This window comes from Eutrigla gurnardus, assembly GCF_963514095.1.
Source record: "Eutrigla gurnardus genome assembly, chromosome: 10".
In the NCBI taxonomy this organism is placed as follows: Eukaryota; Metazoa; Chordata; class Actinopteri; order Perciformes; family Triglidae; genus Eutrigla; species Eutrigla gurnardus.
In genome coordinates, this window is record NC_139924.1 from 16,647,190 (window position 1) to 16,665,011 (window position 17,822).

Consider the following 17,822-nt stretch of genomic DNA (forward strand, 5'->3'; position numbering starts at 1 on the left):
AAAACATGTAAATTTCCCTCTGCGAAAAGTTTACACACAAATTGCAGTTTTTTTTTATCTTAAATGCTAAATGCACATTCATATTGCCTGAAAATACAGGAGAATTGACAGGAAACGATTCAACATGTAACCCAGTGTTACTATTGGTGATCTGACTGATATCAGCCTCACTGTTTAATGTCCACTCATCTGCATCCGGATCAGAGCTGGACTAGGATCAGCGTTAGTGCTAATGCTAACACTGCTACTTCACTTGGCGCCTTTTACTGAGAAGCAGTCACAGGAAGTGTGTTGTCTTGTTATTCTTACTGCTCTCTGCTGTTGTTGGAAATGGTCGGCTTTATGTGCAGCATGAAATCAGGTGCTCATGGCATGTTGGAGAAAAACAATAATTTGCTCATGACTTCTGTATGAAAACAACATGGGTTTGTTTGGCTGCACTGAAAACAGACAGACGCTGTTTGCCTTGGTGTTAAACCACCAACCTGGATTGGAATTTTATGGATTAACCCTTTAAATTACTAATTCATCGTATCCATTGTAAATGTCTGTCCCCTGCTCTCCATTATCTGCCAGAAGCGGAGTTAACTTTTTGTCAGCATAGCTCTGTGGGAATATCGTCACGCTGTGAACTTGTCTCCTATCACCTTCACAGCTGAATATCATCCAGTTTATGCTGCAAACCTAACTGCACAAATCCACCTCTAACCAGCATGCTAATGAAGCTGCACATAAACTAAGCTCCACCTGTCAGCTCGTTGTTATTTAACACCTACGTTCAGCTTCCTGTCTCAGCACAGGCACAGTATTTAAATGAGTCTGAGCTCGGAGTCTTTTCCTCTTACCCCGATCTCCTTCTTGGCTCCATATCACCATCAGGTCCAACAAAAGCTATTTTCTTAATCTGAGTAGCACAAGCTGACTTCCTGCCACAGTGTAGAGGTGATGCCCTCGTCATCTCAGCAGGAAGGAGTCCTCTAATAGTGAAGACGCGCTGCTTCCTCTCATTCCCACATGCTGGTCTGTCTGGCTGCTTCTGGTTTCCTGCAGGCACAACAGCAAACATGCTCTGCATTCAAAAATATTATTATGTAAATAATAATCTAGAGGAATCGTCTGCTATCAAACACCAACAATGGAACTTCAGACATTCAAGATAAAGGTTCCTGAAACTAGTCTTTTAATGAATTCAATTAAAGTACAGCGGAGGATGTGATAAACACACAACCTCCTGCATACAGACAGTGTAGTTACCTTGAAACAAGTTTAATTATCTAATGAAATTTATGCTTGAGGACAATTTTTATCTATGATGCATTAATGCCTTATGAAGCATTAATTGCACGTCTTCCACTCATCTTGTTAGTTTGGTCGACATGATGAAGCTCCTTTCACTTTCAGCTCATTGGGGGAAACAGCTGTGTGTTTTTATGTGTGTCCACATGTTCAACAGCTGTTCATATTAATGTTTGTCCTCTGGAGACTCAGGTGGTAAATGTCTTCATCTGGTCTGGAGCTGAAGCCGTCTGTGTCTTTGTTTACCTGTCTGTCCGTCTGGTGTTTCTCATATTTGAATTTGTCTTTGGCCAGAAAAGGACAGACATGAGAGGTGTGTGCTTTTGTGAATGAGTGTGTTGTAAACCTTGGCTGTAATAACGTCATGAGAGTTTATGGATTCAAGCATGAATAACAACATTGATAATGAAAGTGATTGCCCTAATGGTGATACAAAAAAAAACATATACGGACTGATATGATTTAGACTGAAGAGACACACACACACACACACACACACACACACACACACACACACACACACCCGTGATGCAGACAGACATTGAGCAGGATGTATGAGGCCTCTCAGCGGTGCAGGGCCGGTGCCTTGGCCTCATAACTCTGCTATCATCACACATGCAGACATGCACGTACGCTCTCGCATACGGGCCTCAATGGAGGCTGAGACCTTGGCCTGTTCAGCCTCCTGGGTGGCAGGAGGAGGTGCTTAATTTAGGAGTCTGGACGTTGGACACACACACACACACACACACACACACACACTCTGAATCTCCTCCACCTGCTGCACTCAGCGTCTACCAACCACACAGTGATTCTCTGCATCTTGTTATGTCATTCAATCTTAGATGTTTGCATGAGCACCGAGTCATAGTGGTAGTTTTGATTCAGGTATTAGGAGTAATTGCGTAATCTGTTCTTTTCTCTTTTCCGTGTGAAAACGCAAGTTCATTTGTGATTAATTGTGCAGCGCTAAACTTTACTGCCACACAGCTGCAAGTCAAGATTATGTAATTGATTTCCAAAAGCTTCCAGTCACACTATACCTGCCTTTTGGATTTATCTTTGAGTGAACAGACGATCAAATAGATTTCAGCCTTGGCCGGCTCAGAGGTCGAGTCTGAGTGACAGTCCAGGATCTGTAAATCAGGAGATAATTACAGACTAATGAAAGGCACAGAAATGCCTTCCTTCTCTCTCTTGCTGTTTGCTTTTCTTATCGTCTCCGAGACTCCAACATGTTTTAAACCGGCTTGTTAAAATCAGGATCAGGTGTATTGCACAGTGTGTTTAGGAATCTGTATGTCTTTTCGGTGCATGGACAAGAAAATCATAGTTATAAATATTCATAATGCTTTATAACAGCATTCTTAACACATTCAAAAGCATTTTATAATTTATATGGTCAATTATCATAATGACATTTTTTGTTGAAAGATAATCATGGATTATAACATGGTTGTAATAGATTGTAAACTTTTGATAACTGTTATGAGTTATATTATATTTTACTCTATGTGGTCATTTTGTTCAATTTTACAATATTTTTACAAGTTCTCCAGGAAGCGTGGCATATTTCAGCAGGAAAACCGCGACCCTTCCATCCTCTTTTTAAGACTACTAATTTCATAACAATATGACAAGAATGTCACATTGTTTTGGATTGTATTTCCTTCCTTGGGATGTGACATTTTTTTTAAAAAGTGTGAAATATCTATTTTTTCATGATTAAGAAAGGGGATATTATTTGTGTAAATCACAACCTTAAAAAGTTTAATTTATTCTCTCAGTCTTGTCTCTGAACAGGTGAAGGTCACATGATGTCAGGATGCCTGGTCACCCAGCAGAGCCACCGCCGGCAGCGGGTCACAGTGACGGCGTCCCCACCTCTGACGGAAGTGGACAGGAACTGAGATCTATGGAGCCGTCTCTGGATCTGTTAGAGTTCCCTTTTCTACCCTCCTCGTCTCCACTACAGCTGATAGGGGAGGAAACGCGGCAAGTGGACATCAGCTGGAGCGAAGACAGAGACCTGCAGGGATGTGGACGGTGAGTGTCCTCCACTTTTTGCCGCTCCTGTCTACAGTTTGACAGACATGTCTCATACAGCAGTGTTTACTGAGGAACATGCTCTGGGGGTTTAATGTTACTGAGGTTTACCATCCATGTTCTAAGGGCAATGAGTATCTATTAACGCGCAGCACTTAATATTTTGGATTTCAAGAAAGTCCAACAGAACATAATTTGAAAGCATCGACCTACAAAAAAATAAAGTTTCCCATAAATATCTATGCAGCAGAGCGCACACTTGCATAATCATAACTTGCATAATCATAACTTGCATATTCATGACGTCCACCCACTCACTCTCTCTTCTGCAGCTGTAATCTCTGCCTTTCTGTCCCACTTGTCCTCCTGCAGACATGTCATGTCATGAACTAACTACAGAGCGTTTAACCCGCGATGGTTCAGGTTACACTTTGTGAAAGGCCTCTAAAAACATTATATATATATATATATATATATATATATATAATATATAATATATTGTGAATTTAAATGGTTCAAGTTTATATATATAAACTTGAACCATTTAAATTCACAATTTGTGATCAGTTTATCCAAATAACCTGCTAAGATTTCAGATGTTTTTCTGACACGGTCTGCAAGGCAGGTTGAACCAACAGGTTTTTAAAGAGTGTTGTGATCATGGTCCCCTGTGGAAACCCCTGTGATCTGCATCCAACACTGAGGGATGGAGATCCTGAACGACACAATATTATAGCATTAGAAAAAGAAGAGAGAAAATGGGCGGGAGCATTCATAACACCTGTGTTTTGCGTGTGTCTTCCCAGACTGGAGAGGCGGTGGGTCCTCTGGCACGAGTTTATGAAAGAACACGCCCACCTGAACGCCTGTCTGCGACTGGCCGAGCAGGCTGTCTGCTGCCCTAACCCCGCCCACATTACCTATGTCACAGCCAAGGAAGTCATGAGGAAGTTTGAGGTGAGGAGAAGTAAAACACAAATAAATGTTAAAATGAGTTAGTTCAAAATTCCTTATCAAAGGAGATATGGAGTCTTTTTATAAATGTAAAAAATGTCAGTTTTTCATTAAACCTTTTTTCCACAGCCTGATTTCTTTCTGAATCAAGTCTCTTTGCAGGTCAATATATCATTTCAAACTGTTGGTTTTGTCATGAGTACATTCATAACATGTATTGTCACACCCCCCGGGTGTGTTTAGAGGCTGCGGTGCGACGCCGGATCTCAGCTCATCCAGTTGGACAGTCTGACCCTGAGGAACCGAACGCTGACGCAGCTGTTTCAGGGCGCCATGCAGGCTCGGCTGCTGACGTTGGCGAGGGAGTGTGGGCAACGATGGGACGACGTGAACTCTAAACTGGAAACTATCACCGGACTACTGAAGGTCAATATTCCTCCTAAAAATAATAATTTATATGTCTTGCCGATTGTGAGATCTAAAAAGTACTTAATACTATATAATAATACTTTTTATATATATTATATAATATTAAACTAACAAAACATAATCATTTTGGTTTTACTGCCGCAGCTAAATTAAATGGGGTAAATCACTGGCTTCCACATCTCTCTTCTGATAATGTTGTCTCTTCTGTGACTGTGATCTGGTGGCCGTTTGGGAGACTTTGTGCAGCGATGGTGGTCAGAAGGTGAAGAATCTCTTTGTTTTCCTCTGGCAGCGGTTTGTCTCAGAGTGGGAGGGGTTTGAGGCTGAGAGGGAGGAGCTCGCTCTCTGGCTGGCTGACCTGGACATCCGTCTGACCGCGGTCGATCACCTGACAGGAAACACCTGCGAGAAGCTGAGACAGCTGCAGGTGTGTTCGTTAACTAAAGACTTGGTTTCTTTTCCTACATCTGTGTGTGTTCATGATGTTAATGTTGTGTGTTTGTGTGCAGTCCTTCGAGCAGTGTGTGTGTGTGAACTTGGACCGTGTGAACGTCCTGCTGCAGCGCGGCGAGGCCTTGATGCAGCGCAGCGAACCGGCCGATGCTCAGCGTGTGGAGAGTCATCTGCTGGAGCTGCTGCGTCACTACATCCTTGTCAACAACAACATCGCACGGACACACACGCGGCTGCTGAGCATGAGACTGGTAAACACACACACACACACCCACACACACACACGGCTGCTGAGCATGAGACTGGTAAACACACACACACACACACACACCCACACACACACACGGCTGCTGAGCATGAGACTGGTAAACACACACACACATACACAGCTGCTGAGCATGAGACTGGTAAACACACACACACACACACACACACACACACACTGTTACTTTATTTTTCACTGCAATATATAAGTCCTGCACCTCTATGAAAACAGCAACATCACAGCTAGAAATAGAGTCAACAATGTATTTAGTGCAGTAAAACACAGTTGCAATGCCATAAATTACAAAAAGTGATATATATGAATGAATAAATACAAAGAGCACACTTTGCTCTGTGTTCAGCAGCCTGTAGAGTTTTTGTCATGTGACTTTTGGTGTCAGTCGAGTTAATCGAGGCTTCCCAGTTATGCTGAGAAGCACATTTTATGTTTTTCACAGAATCTGGTTACTGCAAACTGTTGTTCATTTTGAGGGAAATTTTGATTTTTCAGCTTTCATTTGGTTGGTTGTTTCTATTGCTGACTAAGTGTTGATGTATGATGTATTCAATTTTGTGGCATGCTCCTTTTCAAAAACATTTTTTCCACTCATAGTACTTATAATTATTTCAGGAGCACTTTGCAGTCAGTGGTGCTGCTCATCATTCGAGTTTGTGTTGTGGAGGACTTTTATGTGAGCAGCACCTCAACGAACGTCTTCTCACGATGACGTCATTGTGCAAATAAATAAACTAGAGGAGTTTAAAACTGGTGCCTCCACTTTGTATGAAATAAATATTAGGAAACAGAAATGTACTCTGTGCTGTACTAGGGTACAACTATGATGAACTTTCCAAATGATCCTACTTGATACTTCTACTCGACTACATCTTAGAGGGAAATATTGTACGTTTTACTCTACTACATTAATATGTCGGTTATAGTTGGTTGTTACTTTGATTAAGATTCAACATAAATATGATGACCTTATAAAATATGACACAGAATAAACAAAGTCATTAAAACCTGCTACACCGTTTGAATGCTGTTAAATGCACCAGTAATAGTTGCTGCACTAATATAAAGTATAATAATATAACTCTAATGGGTCATTTTTTCTGCATAATGAATACTTTTAACCTTGTTTACATTTTGCCAGTACTGCTTCTGTTGGTTAAGTACATTTTTGAGTGTAGGACTTCATTGTAATATTACTACTTTTACATAAATCAAGGAACTAAATATGTTCTCCACCAATGTATGTGGTCAGTCCTTATTTTTCATTTATGATTCCTCCTCCTCGTCCTCCTCCTCCTCCTCCTCCAGGTGTTTGAGGACGACTGCATTCTGTCTCAGGCTACAGACTCTGGTTGTCCTTCAGAGACTCTGTTAGAGGAGGAGGGAGCGCTTGATAACCCCAACCTGGACGCCCCTGCATTTCCAAACCCTCCTAAAGGTAAATCTACATTAAACATTTAATAACATGTAAGAGATCAATCGTAAATGTACAATATTAAAGGAGTCATCACCTGGAAATCGCAATTTCTCTTGTTAAAACATGCATATCTGTGTTTGACCTCAGTTGAAACTTGCCTGAAAGGCTGGAGTTTGAAAGTGGCGCCGTTTTTTCGCTTCTGCTCTTTTTCCGAACAGGAATAGCACACAAGGGTGTGCATTCCTAAAGCACGAGATTTTGATTCTGCGCCTTCGGTGACGTCACCGTGGCGGCTACTTGCATAAGCCCACCCCTCTTTCACCACCCAACCCCGCCCCGTCCGCTACCTGAAATCGCCGAAGCGCCGCCATTATGTTTTGGAGTCTGCATGCAGGCAAGCCCCCCCGGCTCTGTCCTTCCTGCGGCGAATCAACGCGCGCCTCATTACATATTATACAATGCACATCCGGACCAGTCAAAACCTCGCGCGTAATCTCGCGTGATAAAATCGCGGTACGAAAAAGGGTCAGAACAAGCTCAATGTTTGATTAAAATTTTTTTTTTTTTTTTCTAATAAGTTTTACGAATTGATCCAAAGCGATCCAAGGGGGGCTGGATACGTATAAAACCAGGTGATGACTCCTTTAAGTAAAGATCTAAAACCTGTTTCTCCATCTTTTCTCTATTCTTTTTAGACCGTCCAATTAATACCACCTTCTCCTCATGCAATCACCTCCCTCCTCCTCCTCCTCCTCCTCACGCACCATCCTCTCCTACCCATGAGCACCTGGGGCTGGAGTGGGACCCCTCGGTTGATATTGGACGCTCTGTCTCTCATGATGATGCAGACTCGTCGTATTTCAGTGTTAGCACAGGTAGGAACTCTTTTTATTGGCCAGGAAATGTTAACTTTTATTATTTCACTGTCGTTTCTCAGTAGCCAACACACCGGTTTGCTGTGTGTGTGTGTGTGTGTGTCTGTGTGTGTCTGTGTGTCTGTGTGCGCAGGTCTGTGTCACAGAGGTGGAGTGAAGAGGCGGAGCTACCTCAGCTCCCTCGGCTCTCATTCGGATATCAGCAATGACGAAGCAGATCTTGTGAGTTGCTACAAACTTTTTCCTTATTTTCAAAAATAAGTGAGTCAATTGTAACTTAACGATTAAGCAAGAAAATATTCTACAGATTAACCGACAATGAAAATAATCATTAGTTGCGATCCTGTAAAAATAATCTCTCTTAAAATATTTTAATTAAAACACTATTTTAATTTATCCACATCTCAGCAGCACTGGACTCATCAAGATTCCACTCCTACCACCACCATATCAATAGGCCAAACCCCAACCCCAAACTTATATATCTATCTGGTCATGTTACCAACATTTGATTCACAGGATGTTTGTATCACTGATGATTTTCTTAAGATAGCTAAATATAAAACAGACCAAAAAATTATTGATTTCGTTTATTTTTATTTTATTTTTTTCTTATTTTTTTTCTTAAGTGTCCCAGTATGATAAATATACAGAAGGTAGAGGAGAATACTATTAATATATTATATATCATAATACATTACATGAATATTGTGTTAATACTCCACTAATACTTTCCATCAGTTAGTTTAACTGCGGGAAAACATGAAGACAGTTAACTTTTCACATGCACTGTATTGCTATGTGAGCGACTATGCAAATAAACAACAGGTGAAGCAGATTCACATCTTCACATCGGGTGGAGTTCAGCTTTGGTGATCTGCCCTACCTGCATCTGCAGTACTGCATCTGGTTACCGTCTTTATTTCTGTAAACATTTTGACTCCATTATTTAGTGAGCAAGATGTGCTGAAATGATGTGAGTTCCTTCCAATGTGTTTATTCCTGTTGTTCTGATGTGACCCAGATATGAAGCGGCCCAGAGGCTGCGTCTGTCCCTCTGTCTGCTACACCAGCTACCTAAAAACCTTCTCCATCGCTGTGTGTCAGCTTTATGAGCAGCTACAACACTTCACCTCTGCTGCTGATTTAGTGACGCCAGCTGCAGGATTTTGCACCTCTATATGCCGTTATCAGTTCCCTTCTTTTAGCTTTATTTTGGTGGGGGATGGGCGTGTGTCAGCAGATGTACAAGGGAGGCAGAGGCGAACCGACGAGCATACATAAAGAGAGAAAGATAAGACAGCATCCATGATTTTTTTTTGGGGTGGGGAGGAGACTAGAAGAGACATTTTGAAGTCATTTGAGTATCCTCCTGTGCTATAGCCTGCAGCTCCCTCTCTCTTTGCCTCTGTCTGTTTCACACCCACACACTGTTGCACTGTCGGTGAACCCCAAAGCCCCACAGGAAACAGGGCCAACAGAGAGACGCATGTAAAACCGAATTAGCATCTGAGCACAGCTGCAGCTTCCTAACAAAGACATCAAAGCTTGTACACACTACTACTGCATTTTCTTATCTGTCTATCTGTTTATTGGACGTGTAAAGGCGTGATGTCAGCACATCCTCCCTGCAGGCTCCGCTTGGCGTCGTCTGCCCAGAGGACTGTTGGTACTTCATTAATCCGCCACTGTGACCCCGTCTGCTCGTAAGCCGTACGAGTTCTGAATGCAACTCAAAAGATGTGCTGGTGGAGGACCAACTTCCATTCTCTGCATGTAGAAGCGTGCTAAATGTGTTTCCCTTGTGCTGCAGGGAAGATGGTGTTCTCAGGTGTGATGTAGGAGCGGTTAGTTAATATCATCTGTTTCCTCTACAGCGTTTGGAAGGATGGCTTGACCACAACCCTCCCAGCGCCTTCTCCCCAGTAGCGACCCAGGTGGGCGGGACTTGGCTGAATGGAGACCAGTGGGTGACCTCAACTCCTGATAGACAGGGCGGCGAGCCAGTCAGCTTTGACGGTGGGCGTGTGAGGGCGTGGCTGGGTGACCAGAGCCCCGCCCCTCCGGAGAGGAGGACCAAAGCTGTGCAGACTGACGGGCAGGTGGAGGTGGGTGAAGTCGGTGATCCATGATGTCGATTAAGCTGCTACTGAAAATGAGCCAATGAGCTTAGACAGGAAGCTCGGATCATGTTGAGAATATGAGATTTGGTGATGAGAAGAAAACCTCCTGCGCTGGGATCATGAACTCCAAATCGAACCAGCGGTGTAAAGTTTTGCTACTGCGTCTTAGATGGAGGCCTCTGGTCACGATGATTCAACACACACACTTACGAGGTGAAAACAATCCGTGTTGCTGTCGCGGCACGTGAATAGAGTAACACCAGCCTCATTGTCTCGTAAGTTGTATTATTTGCTGAGCTTGTTTTCCTGTGGCGTTAACAGCGTTAACATTCAGCACTTAGCATCACATGGACATCATGACTGTGTGTTTAAAATCTCCTGATCCCACTGCTGAAATCCTCACCCTCTCTCTACAACATTTGATTGTTCAGGTTCAGATTTATGAAAGAACAATCTGTTTTGAGTGCATATTCCCCAACATATATTTTATTTATACACACACACACACACACACACACACACACACACACACACACACACACACACACACACACACACACACACACACACACACACACACACACACACACAGAGTCTCTCTCTGTTATCTTTCTCAGTTTAACCAGCATCCTAAAGACAATTCCCACTGATTGATGTCCTTTCTCACGAGAAGTTCCATCCACATTCATAATCATCTTTTATTTCTCCATCTTTTGTAAAGACAGATTCTTGAATAACTGTCCTCTGTGAAGCGTTTTCTCTAGCTTTACGTTTTCCCATCAGCCCTCATTTTCTCTCCCTCTCTCATCACCAGTGAAAGCGGTCCCTATTTATTCTCCTCTTTCTCCGTGTCGTCTGCCGCTCCTCCGCCCGCCAAATGAATCTATAAAGTCTTGATTTACGCCTGGAGTCTGACTACACTTTAACTGTCGCCATAAAAACAGGAGAGAAACAGGCAGACTTCCTCCTTTCCTTCCTTACGCTTTCCTTCCTACTTCCTTCATCGCTGTTTTCCCTCCTTTTTACAACCAGTTAGTAATAACTGTCCTTGTACAGGGAGAGAGATAAACAGATGAAGAAGTTTGTCGCAAATTTTTTCAGGGTCAAATCTGATGCCAGAGTTTGTGTGTGTTGCCGATTTTTGTGCTCTTTTGCAATGTGCAAATTTGATTGAACGCGTGTTTGTGCGTAACAGCATCGGCACTTTTCTAATGGAGGTTCATTACTGACTGAAACTATCGAGCGAGCACAAAACAAATTGGAGCAGCTATCAACCTGCATGCCCAGATTTGGGAGCAGCGAAGGAGAGAATCAAGAGTTAAATCAACGTTTTGGAGCCTCCGACTGAGAGCGGATCAAACTGTGTTGGATTTGAAGCATCATCACGACTCGGCCTCCTTCTTCTGGGGCTCCATCAGCTCCTGAACTTACGCTGCTTTGAAACGACTCGGCACAGCTGGATGTCATATGAGCTCAGTTTTTCTAAAAGTGAAGTCTGAAAAACTGTTGATACCAAACAACAAATGTGACTCAACTCTCATCGAGCTGCAACTCCATTATTCTCATTATTGATGAATTTAGTTCTCAATTAATTCCAGGTTCAATGTACATTTTTTGTCATTTTACAATACGGGTGTATCATTTTCATAATCATTTATAATAATCATTTATTTTTGAACATTCCAATGTCTGAATTAAAAGTTCATTGCTCTTTGAACAAGTTTTTTTGCATTATAATTTTATTATATTATCATTATATTGGTGGCAACAACGTTTTTTTTTAAATTACATTTAAAAAATTACAAATTACACAATTTGTGGGGATATATTGTCAGGCCAGGTGACGACAATGGCACTCCCCTCGCCAGCTGCCACTCACGTTTCAACCATTGTCTCCCTTGTCAGCTGCAGCAGTCTGACTCAATACTGGACCGATTTTAAACATTGTTGTCCCCATTAGTCACTTAAACAGAAATACGTGACATAATAGGGTCCAGGTTAAAAAAAATAGTTTTGAAACTACTTCCTAGATATTGCAGTTCATTTATGCAACGTACGGTCTTGTGAGTACTGTATTAAGATGAACTTGAGTCACACAGAGGTCGACATCTACGTAGTATATTTATCTTTGATTACGAATCCATCTAGTCATGTTTGTAAGAGCTCAAGTTTAATAAACTCGTGGGATGAAGTAAAAACACTTTACCAACTTTCTAAAGGAGTAACTTTTTGTTATTGAAATGCAGTGAAGATACTAAAATCAGTCTTAACCCAGATTTGAATTAACATTCACATTTTGCATGGAAGACTTGCATCCTGACTTGACTTGGACTCGACCCAGAAGACATAAAAATGGCTCTACACAATGAGAGGATAGAAAATTGCTGGGGGAAATGCAGATTTGGCAACTAACTTGTCCTTAATTGTCCTCTAGAAACGGCCGCCACAGCTGGAGAAATTAGTGACATTTCAAACCTTCCAACATTTTGCAGGTTGTCTCCACATGCTCTCAGATTTAGATTTGAATATGTTTTCCTATTAAATGCACACTAATCCGATTCCATAAGAGTTAATTCATTACTTTCTTTAACTGTGTTACAGTGTTACCACATTGATGCATCCAACCAGCAGCCTCCTCATCCCAACAACACGCAACAGCATTCTGCGGCCCCCTCCCCTTCACCGGCGCATGGCCTAAAAGTCCCGTCTGATTGGGTGAAACGCCAGCATCGATCAAATCTACAGGTGACTTGAAGGCATCAGTTGGTTGTTTTGATTTTGAATGAAAACCAGATAAATCAGGTTGCAGTTTTCCTTGAATGATGCGTAATATACAGTGTTGAGACTGCCAGAAAATGTAATCATTTACTGTAATTAAAGTGTCAAAAATGAATGTGGTATTGATTTAATGATGGGAAATAATACACACAGCGACCTTCTAAATTGTAGTAGTAATGAGCTGCATGCCCTCTGGGGAGAATAAAGTTGAGTCTGCATTTTTTAGCGGTTATAACCGTTAAAAGCTTTCATGTGAGAGTAAGAATTGTTGCCTGAAATGACTGAGAATTAACAGAAGCTCTCTTGTTCTGCAGACTGTAGAAGAGTTGTCCTGTTGTAAGGAAGCCGAGCATCTTCTCCCCGAGCAAAGGTCAGAAAGGAGCTGTACGCAGATGGAGCGATAAAAGATGCATACCGGCTGTAATGGGCAGGATATTTCCAAAACCACAGAGATAAGCAGAACAGGGTCCTTTATGTTCATGAAGAGAAAACTTGTAGAGGAAAAACACCGAAGGTCAGCAACCAACAAACTAGTCTTTGATTATGTAATTAACAGGAATAGTTCAGTATTTGTGCTCAGTCTGTTTGGTACTGAAGCAACTGAGTGATTTAATGTGGAGCAATCAAAGGGCTCTGCTGCCTGTTTCATAGTATTAGAGGAAATTATTAGTAATTAATGTCAACACTTCATTTGTCCAGGTGTTAATTTCAGAATGAAGGTCTAAAAATAAAGCATGTGTGAAGAGCCCCCTAAAAACAGAGAGCTCAGAAAGAGTTTTAATAATTCATATTTTTCATATTTTATTTATTGAGCCATGCTTTTAATTATCCTTTCTGCAAGTTGTATTGAAATGGAAGATTCCTTTTGAAGGACATTCCCATAAAAATCAACAAATGCCCACTGTATAAGCTCAAATAAAGGTCTCTATTTTCCCTCTAACCAGGTTACAAAGTTCTTTTGAGAAAACTAGAAATTATCATGGAATTTTAGACCCATAAAAGAAATAAAGGATCACCATTTTATTGGCCATAATAAACGACTTAATGTTAGTTCAAGGCTTTCTCTTCTTACTTATTCATGTTGTGTTGACCCAAATGAGTCTACAAGTGTACTGGGATTAGAACGATGAATACTATGGACAGTAATTAGAATTAGAGGTTCAATTCCCATAGTATCCAGAACCAGAGACTAACAGCCATTGGTGGATTATGAGACAATGGGCCCCTGGACACAGACATGCAAAAGGCCCCTCCACCATTGCCTCTTTTTTGTTGTTGTTTCTCATTGTTGTGTGTCTCTTAGTAGTTATCTTGTGTCTCCATCCATGCTAACACCTTCCTCCTCCTCCAGGAGCAGGCCTCCTTACTCCCTGCTTTCCCCAGCCCTCCTCTGCCTCCTTCTGGCTGCAGCTCTGGCTCTGCTGGCCTGTCTGATGTGGTTCGTCCTGGAGCCGCCATGTCACTGCAATAACAGGATGCCTTCCAGCTTCCACCTGGCCCTGAGGTACGTCAATGGACCCCCGCCTACCTGAAGACCACCCAGAGACTCTCATGGACAGAGTTTGGACAAAGCACTTTCCTCAGGCTCCACATAAGGAAGGTTTACGACTTATCATGTAACGGTCATTTCAATAAACCCAAGAGCCAGACTAAGACGTCAAACATCTGTAGGATGAAAAAGCCGGATAGAAAGACCTTGGATAAAGGGCAGCACTGAGGTTCAAACATACCTCCACAATGTGTTTTCTGCCCACTTCCTGTTCATTCCCATTGCTACACAACTCCTCCTCATCAAATGTTTCAAACTTTGAGACCAATGCAAAACTACGCTTACCAGAAATGAGAGACAAATCCCACTGGGTTTCTGATTGTTTCTCAAAATGGGCATTATCTATAAAATATGGGCTGCATCTATAAAAACAAAAAAAATATATTTGATTTGTATTGCAAACAGCTGAAATACTGTCATCGCGTTGGGGATTTTCTTTAATCTGAGAAGAAGAGATTTAGAATTGAGAAAGAAAGTTTTTCCTTGCCTTTGAAAATAGTAATTTGACCAAAAGAGCAATGTAATAATCAGGCTTTCATTAAAAAAACCAAACAACTGAGTTTATTTCACACCTCCAATTTGGACAAATCTAACTGGTTTGGATGCAGCTTCTTTTTAAACCAATTACAGAATGCAAACTTCTCCAAACCTCTACTGTTTGAGCACAACGAACAGCAGCATGATAATAACAATTTGCAAACGTGTACATTATTAAAAATGTTGATCAGAATCTCAAGATAGAACCGTTTTTAAACATTTGCAAAGGTACATGCAACTTTTTATTTTCAACGAGAGTTCACACTTGCTTTGTGGCACTTGATACAGTTGAATGTGAGTTGTGAAAATAGTAGGAGGAATATTTTTACACTTGAGAGTTGGACCCAAACGGATAAAACCAAATAAACTCAGTCACTATCTTAACTTTAGGTTGAGTTTACTTCTTTCCTATCATCCTCGATTGTGCCGTCCATTTAATGTGAACACAACTTATCTAAGATTTTAAAAACATCCCGGTCTCCTACTAAGAACTAAGAGTCCATGCCTTAAAGAAAACATACAGCCCAACACAGAATGATTGGGAACTAACGGGAAGTTGTAATGTGTAATGATTAACCTTCACAGGTAAGATTTTTGGTCAACTGCCTTATTTACCAGACAGATGCTACGTTATTGTAGCATCAGCTGGTTGAATGTCCACACTTCAGTCATGTTCGGAAAAACCAAAGAGGAAATAGGCTATTTTTGTCGGACGTAAAACCCGACATCTCCAACTCAACTAATACTGTCGGCTAGTAAGCAAATACGTGTGTAAATAATAATAATTGTGTAAAAAAAGATTACATAAAGCAGATGCTAACAAAGATGTATCACCTTCATGACGGCTTATATCTTAAAACTGCGATCTGTGCTAACGTTAAGGCTGCAGCTTACAAGCTAGCTTCATGCTTCTCCCTATGATTGTAGCATAATACTTTGTTTGAGTGGCATTCATGTCAAAATGATGATGTACTTGTATCACTAACTGCCTTGTTACACCCTGATAGCACTTGTATTTATACTCATCCATTAAGATGTTTTTCAAAAAGACAAAAGGAAATGTAGTGAAGTAAAGATTTATATCTGTTTGGTTTTTAATGTTTTAGCCCGTTTTGCGTACTTTACAGCTGGCCTTTTCTAAACAAGTAGAAGTGTGTATGAATGTGGTTTTCCTTTTTTCCAGGCAGCCAGCCAGGCATTAGTTTCAGTTAATTTCTCTGAAACTCATCTTGCAGAGACTTGAAACCTTCTGCAGAGAAATAATCCATCACAGTCCAGATCCTTTCTCTGTTCACTGGAGTCACAGTTGTGTTGGAGGTGTGCTGTGATGCATTTGAATGGCCTGTACAGCTTTTCCACACAAAAAAAAACCAGTCTTTTCACTGCATGATGGATTATTTCCACACATGGTTTCACATCCGAGACAACAACGTTTTACTCTGATTTCAGATTCAGAAGTGTGTAGTAATTGATCTGCGTTTCTTTCTTGCTGTGGGATTCTGACCGATGTGTACTTTTCCTTCCTCCACTAACGGTCTCCATCATGTCACGTTCCAGCTTCCAGAAGGTGCTGCCTGGTTAATTGTTTAGTGTTTTAAGTGACTGGAGAGTTTCACGGATGACCACTGTCCGCTGCTGTCAGCGGACTGCGTGATGATGATGAAGAATCTGCGTGTTTCACACCTTTTTTGAGAGGTTCGATGAAATCATTAAAAGGGTACTTGATAAGTCGAATGCCATCTTAAACATTTCACTTATAGTGTGTCATTGTTTAACATTTCAGAAAAAGATATTGCGTCCAATCAAATGTACCTGCTTTTGTACACACATTTGAAGAAGAATAAAGTGAAGTGCATGAAACATTTGAATTGTTCTACATCATTTCGTCAGATTTACGTTTGTTTTGTATGAATGTGAAAGAAAACAATTTAGTATTTTAGTGATTCAGAGCCGAACAGACATTTATTCTCCCTTTCAGAAGTGTCAGTGGAATCGAGTGAAAAGTTTTGTATTTCTCATATTTTATTTATTTTGGTTTGCAGAAATGGGATTTAATACAGACTTACTATTACTGTTTTCCTTTTTAAAAAAAGATTCTCAATCTTTATCCATTCTTAAGCGACTGTAGTTGCTGTGTAGATGAAATAAAACAAGTTTAAATATGTTATAAGTAACTGAACGCTTGTCTGGGGATTGAGGTTCAGAACACAAGTGAACATTTTCAAGCTCTTTCCATTTCCTCTGTTTGACAGAAAAGCATAAATGTAATAGCACTGCTACATGAATCCATATTCACGCAACGTTCAAGACAAATCTTCTCCACTAGAGCTACAAGTGAAATGAAGAGTGGATTAACCTGCTCACTTCCTGCAGGTGAGTGATGCTGTGTGTCCGTCTGAGTGTGTGTGCGCGTGGTCGTGTGTGTGAGGAAGTGAATGACGGCAGGCTTTGCGTAGTGTCTTACAGCAGATTTGTGCCCTGGATCTCGTGCCATGCTCACGTGTCTGAAGAACGCCGAGTCACTGCGATCGGTGACACTGTTAATACACTAAGCAGGGATTACTCATGCAGGACAGGCTGTGTGTGTGTGTGTGTGTGTTAGAGTGTGTGTGTGTGTGTGTCCTGAACCACATCAGTGTGTTTCTTTTGGTTTGGCATGAACGCCGTACGCCGTACTCCAGGTGGACTCTAGTCCACCTGGAAGGGCCAGTCTAGTGAACTTGCTGCTGTTGTATGCTGCTCATTTTTTGTAACCAGTGTAGCATGAAAGTATGGTGGGATTAGGAAGCAAGCTAGCTAACTAGCCGGTGGGTGAATGACAAAAAAATAAATAAAACATGAATAAATGACTTAATGCTTCATCCACAGACGTTTGTCACAATTTCCAGACCATTTGGGTTTTGCCTTTGTCACCGCAAACCGGATTAATTCAAAAATTGAAGTGATGTATCATGCTTTCATCGGTTCAATTCAGCAACCGAACCTTTAGACCTGTGAACCCGCCCCAAATATAATAGTTGTACAGGAAGTGTTTAAATAGAATACAGTCTAAAAAAAAGCAAGATGATACAATTGGGACGTATCT

General features: G+C 41.3%; 1 protein-coding gene across 3 annotated transcripts in view; it reads left to right on the forward strand.

Annotated features, from left to right (window-relative positions):
• LOC311019441 (nesprin-2) overlaps nt 1-16,572 on the forward strand; it is a 28,377-nt gene extending 11,805 nt beyond the window's left edge. The window contains exons 2-13 of one of the 3 annotated variants that reach the window (XM_084018860.1): nt 3,084-3,342; nt 4,149-4,299; nt 4,540-4,722; nt 5,018-5,152; nt 5,235-5,429; nt 6,767-6,896; nt 7,571-7,750; nt 7,884-7,972; nt 9,628-9,858; nt 12,475-12,618; nt 12,966-13,021; nt 14,003-16,572. In XM_084018860.1, the coding sequence (XP_083874986.1) occupies nt 3,122-3,342; nt 4,149-4,299; nt 4,540-4,722; nt 5,018-5,152; nt 5,235-5,429; nt 6,767-6,896; nt 7,571-7,750; nt 7,884-7,972; nt 9,628-9,858; nt 12,475-12,618; nt 12,966-13,021; nt 14,003-14,183 (1,896 nt within the window). In that variant the 5' untranslated portion in view covers nt 3,084-3,121 and the 3' untranslated portion in view covers nt 14,184-16,572. The remainder of the gene's footprint in view (nt 1-3,083; nt 3,343-4,148; nt 4,300-4,539; nt 4,723-5,017; nt 5,153-5,234; nt 5,430-6,766; nt 6,897-7,570; nt 7,751-7,883; nt 7,973-9,627; nt 9,859-12,474; nt 12,619-12,965; nt 13,022-14,002) is intronic. The other 2 variants (XM_084018862.1, XM_084018861.1) reach the window with 2 other exon arrangements.
• Nucleotides 16,573-17,822: the final 1,250 nt, after the last annotated feature.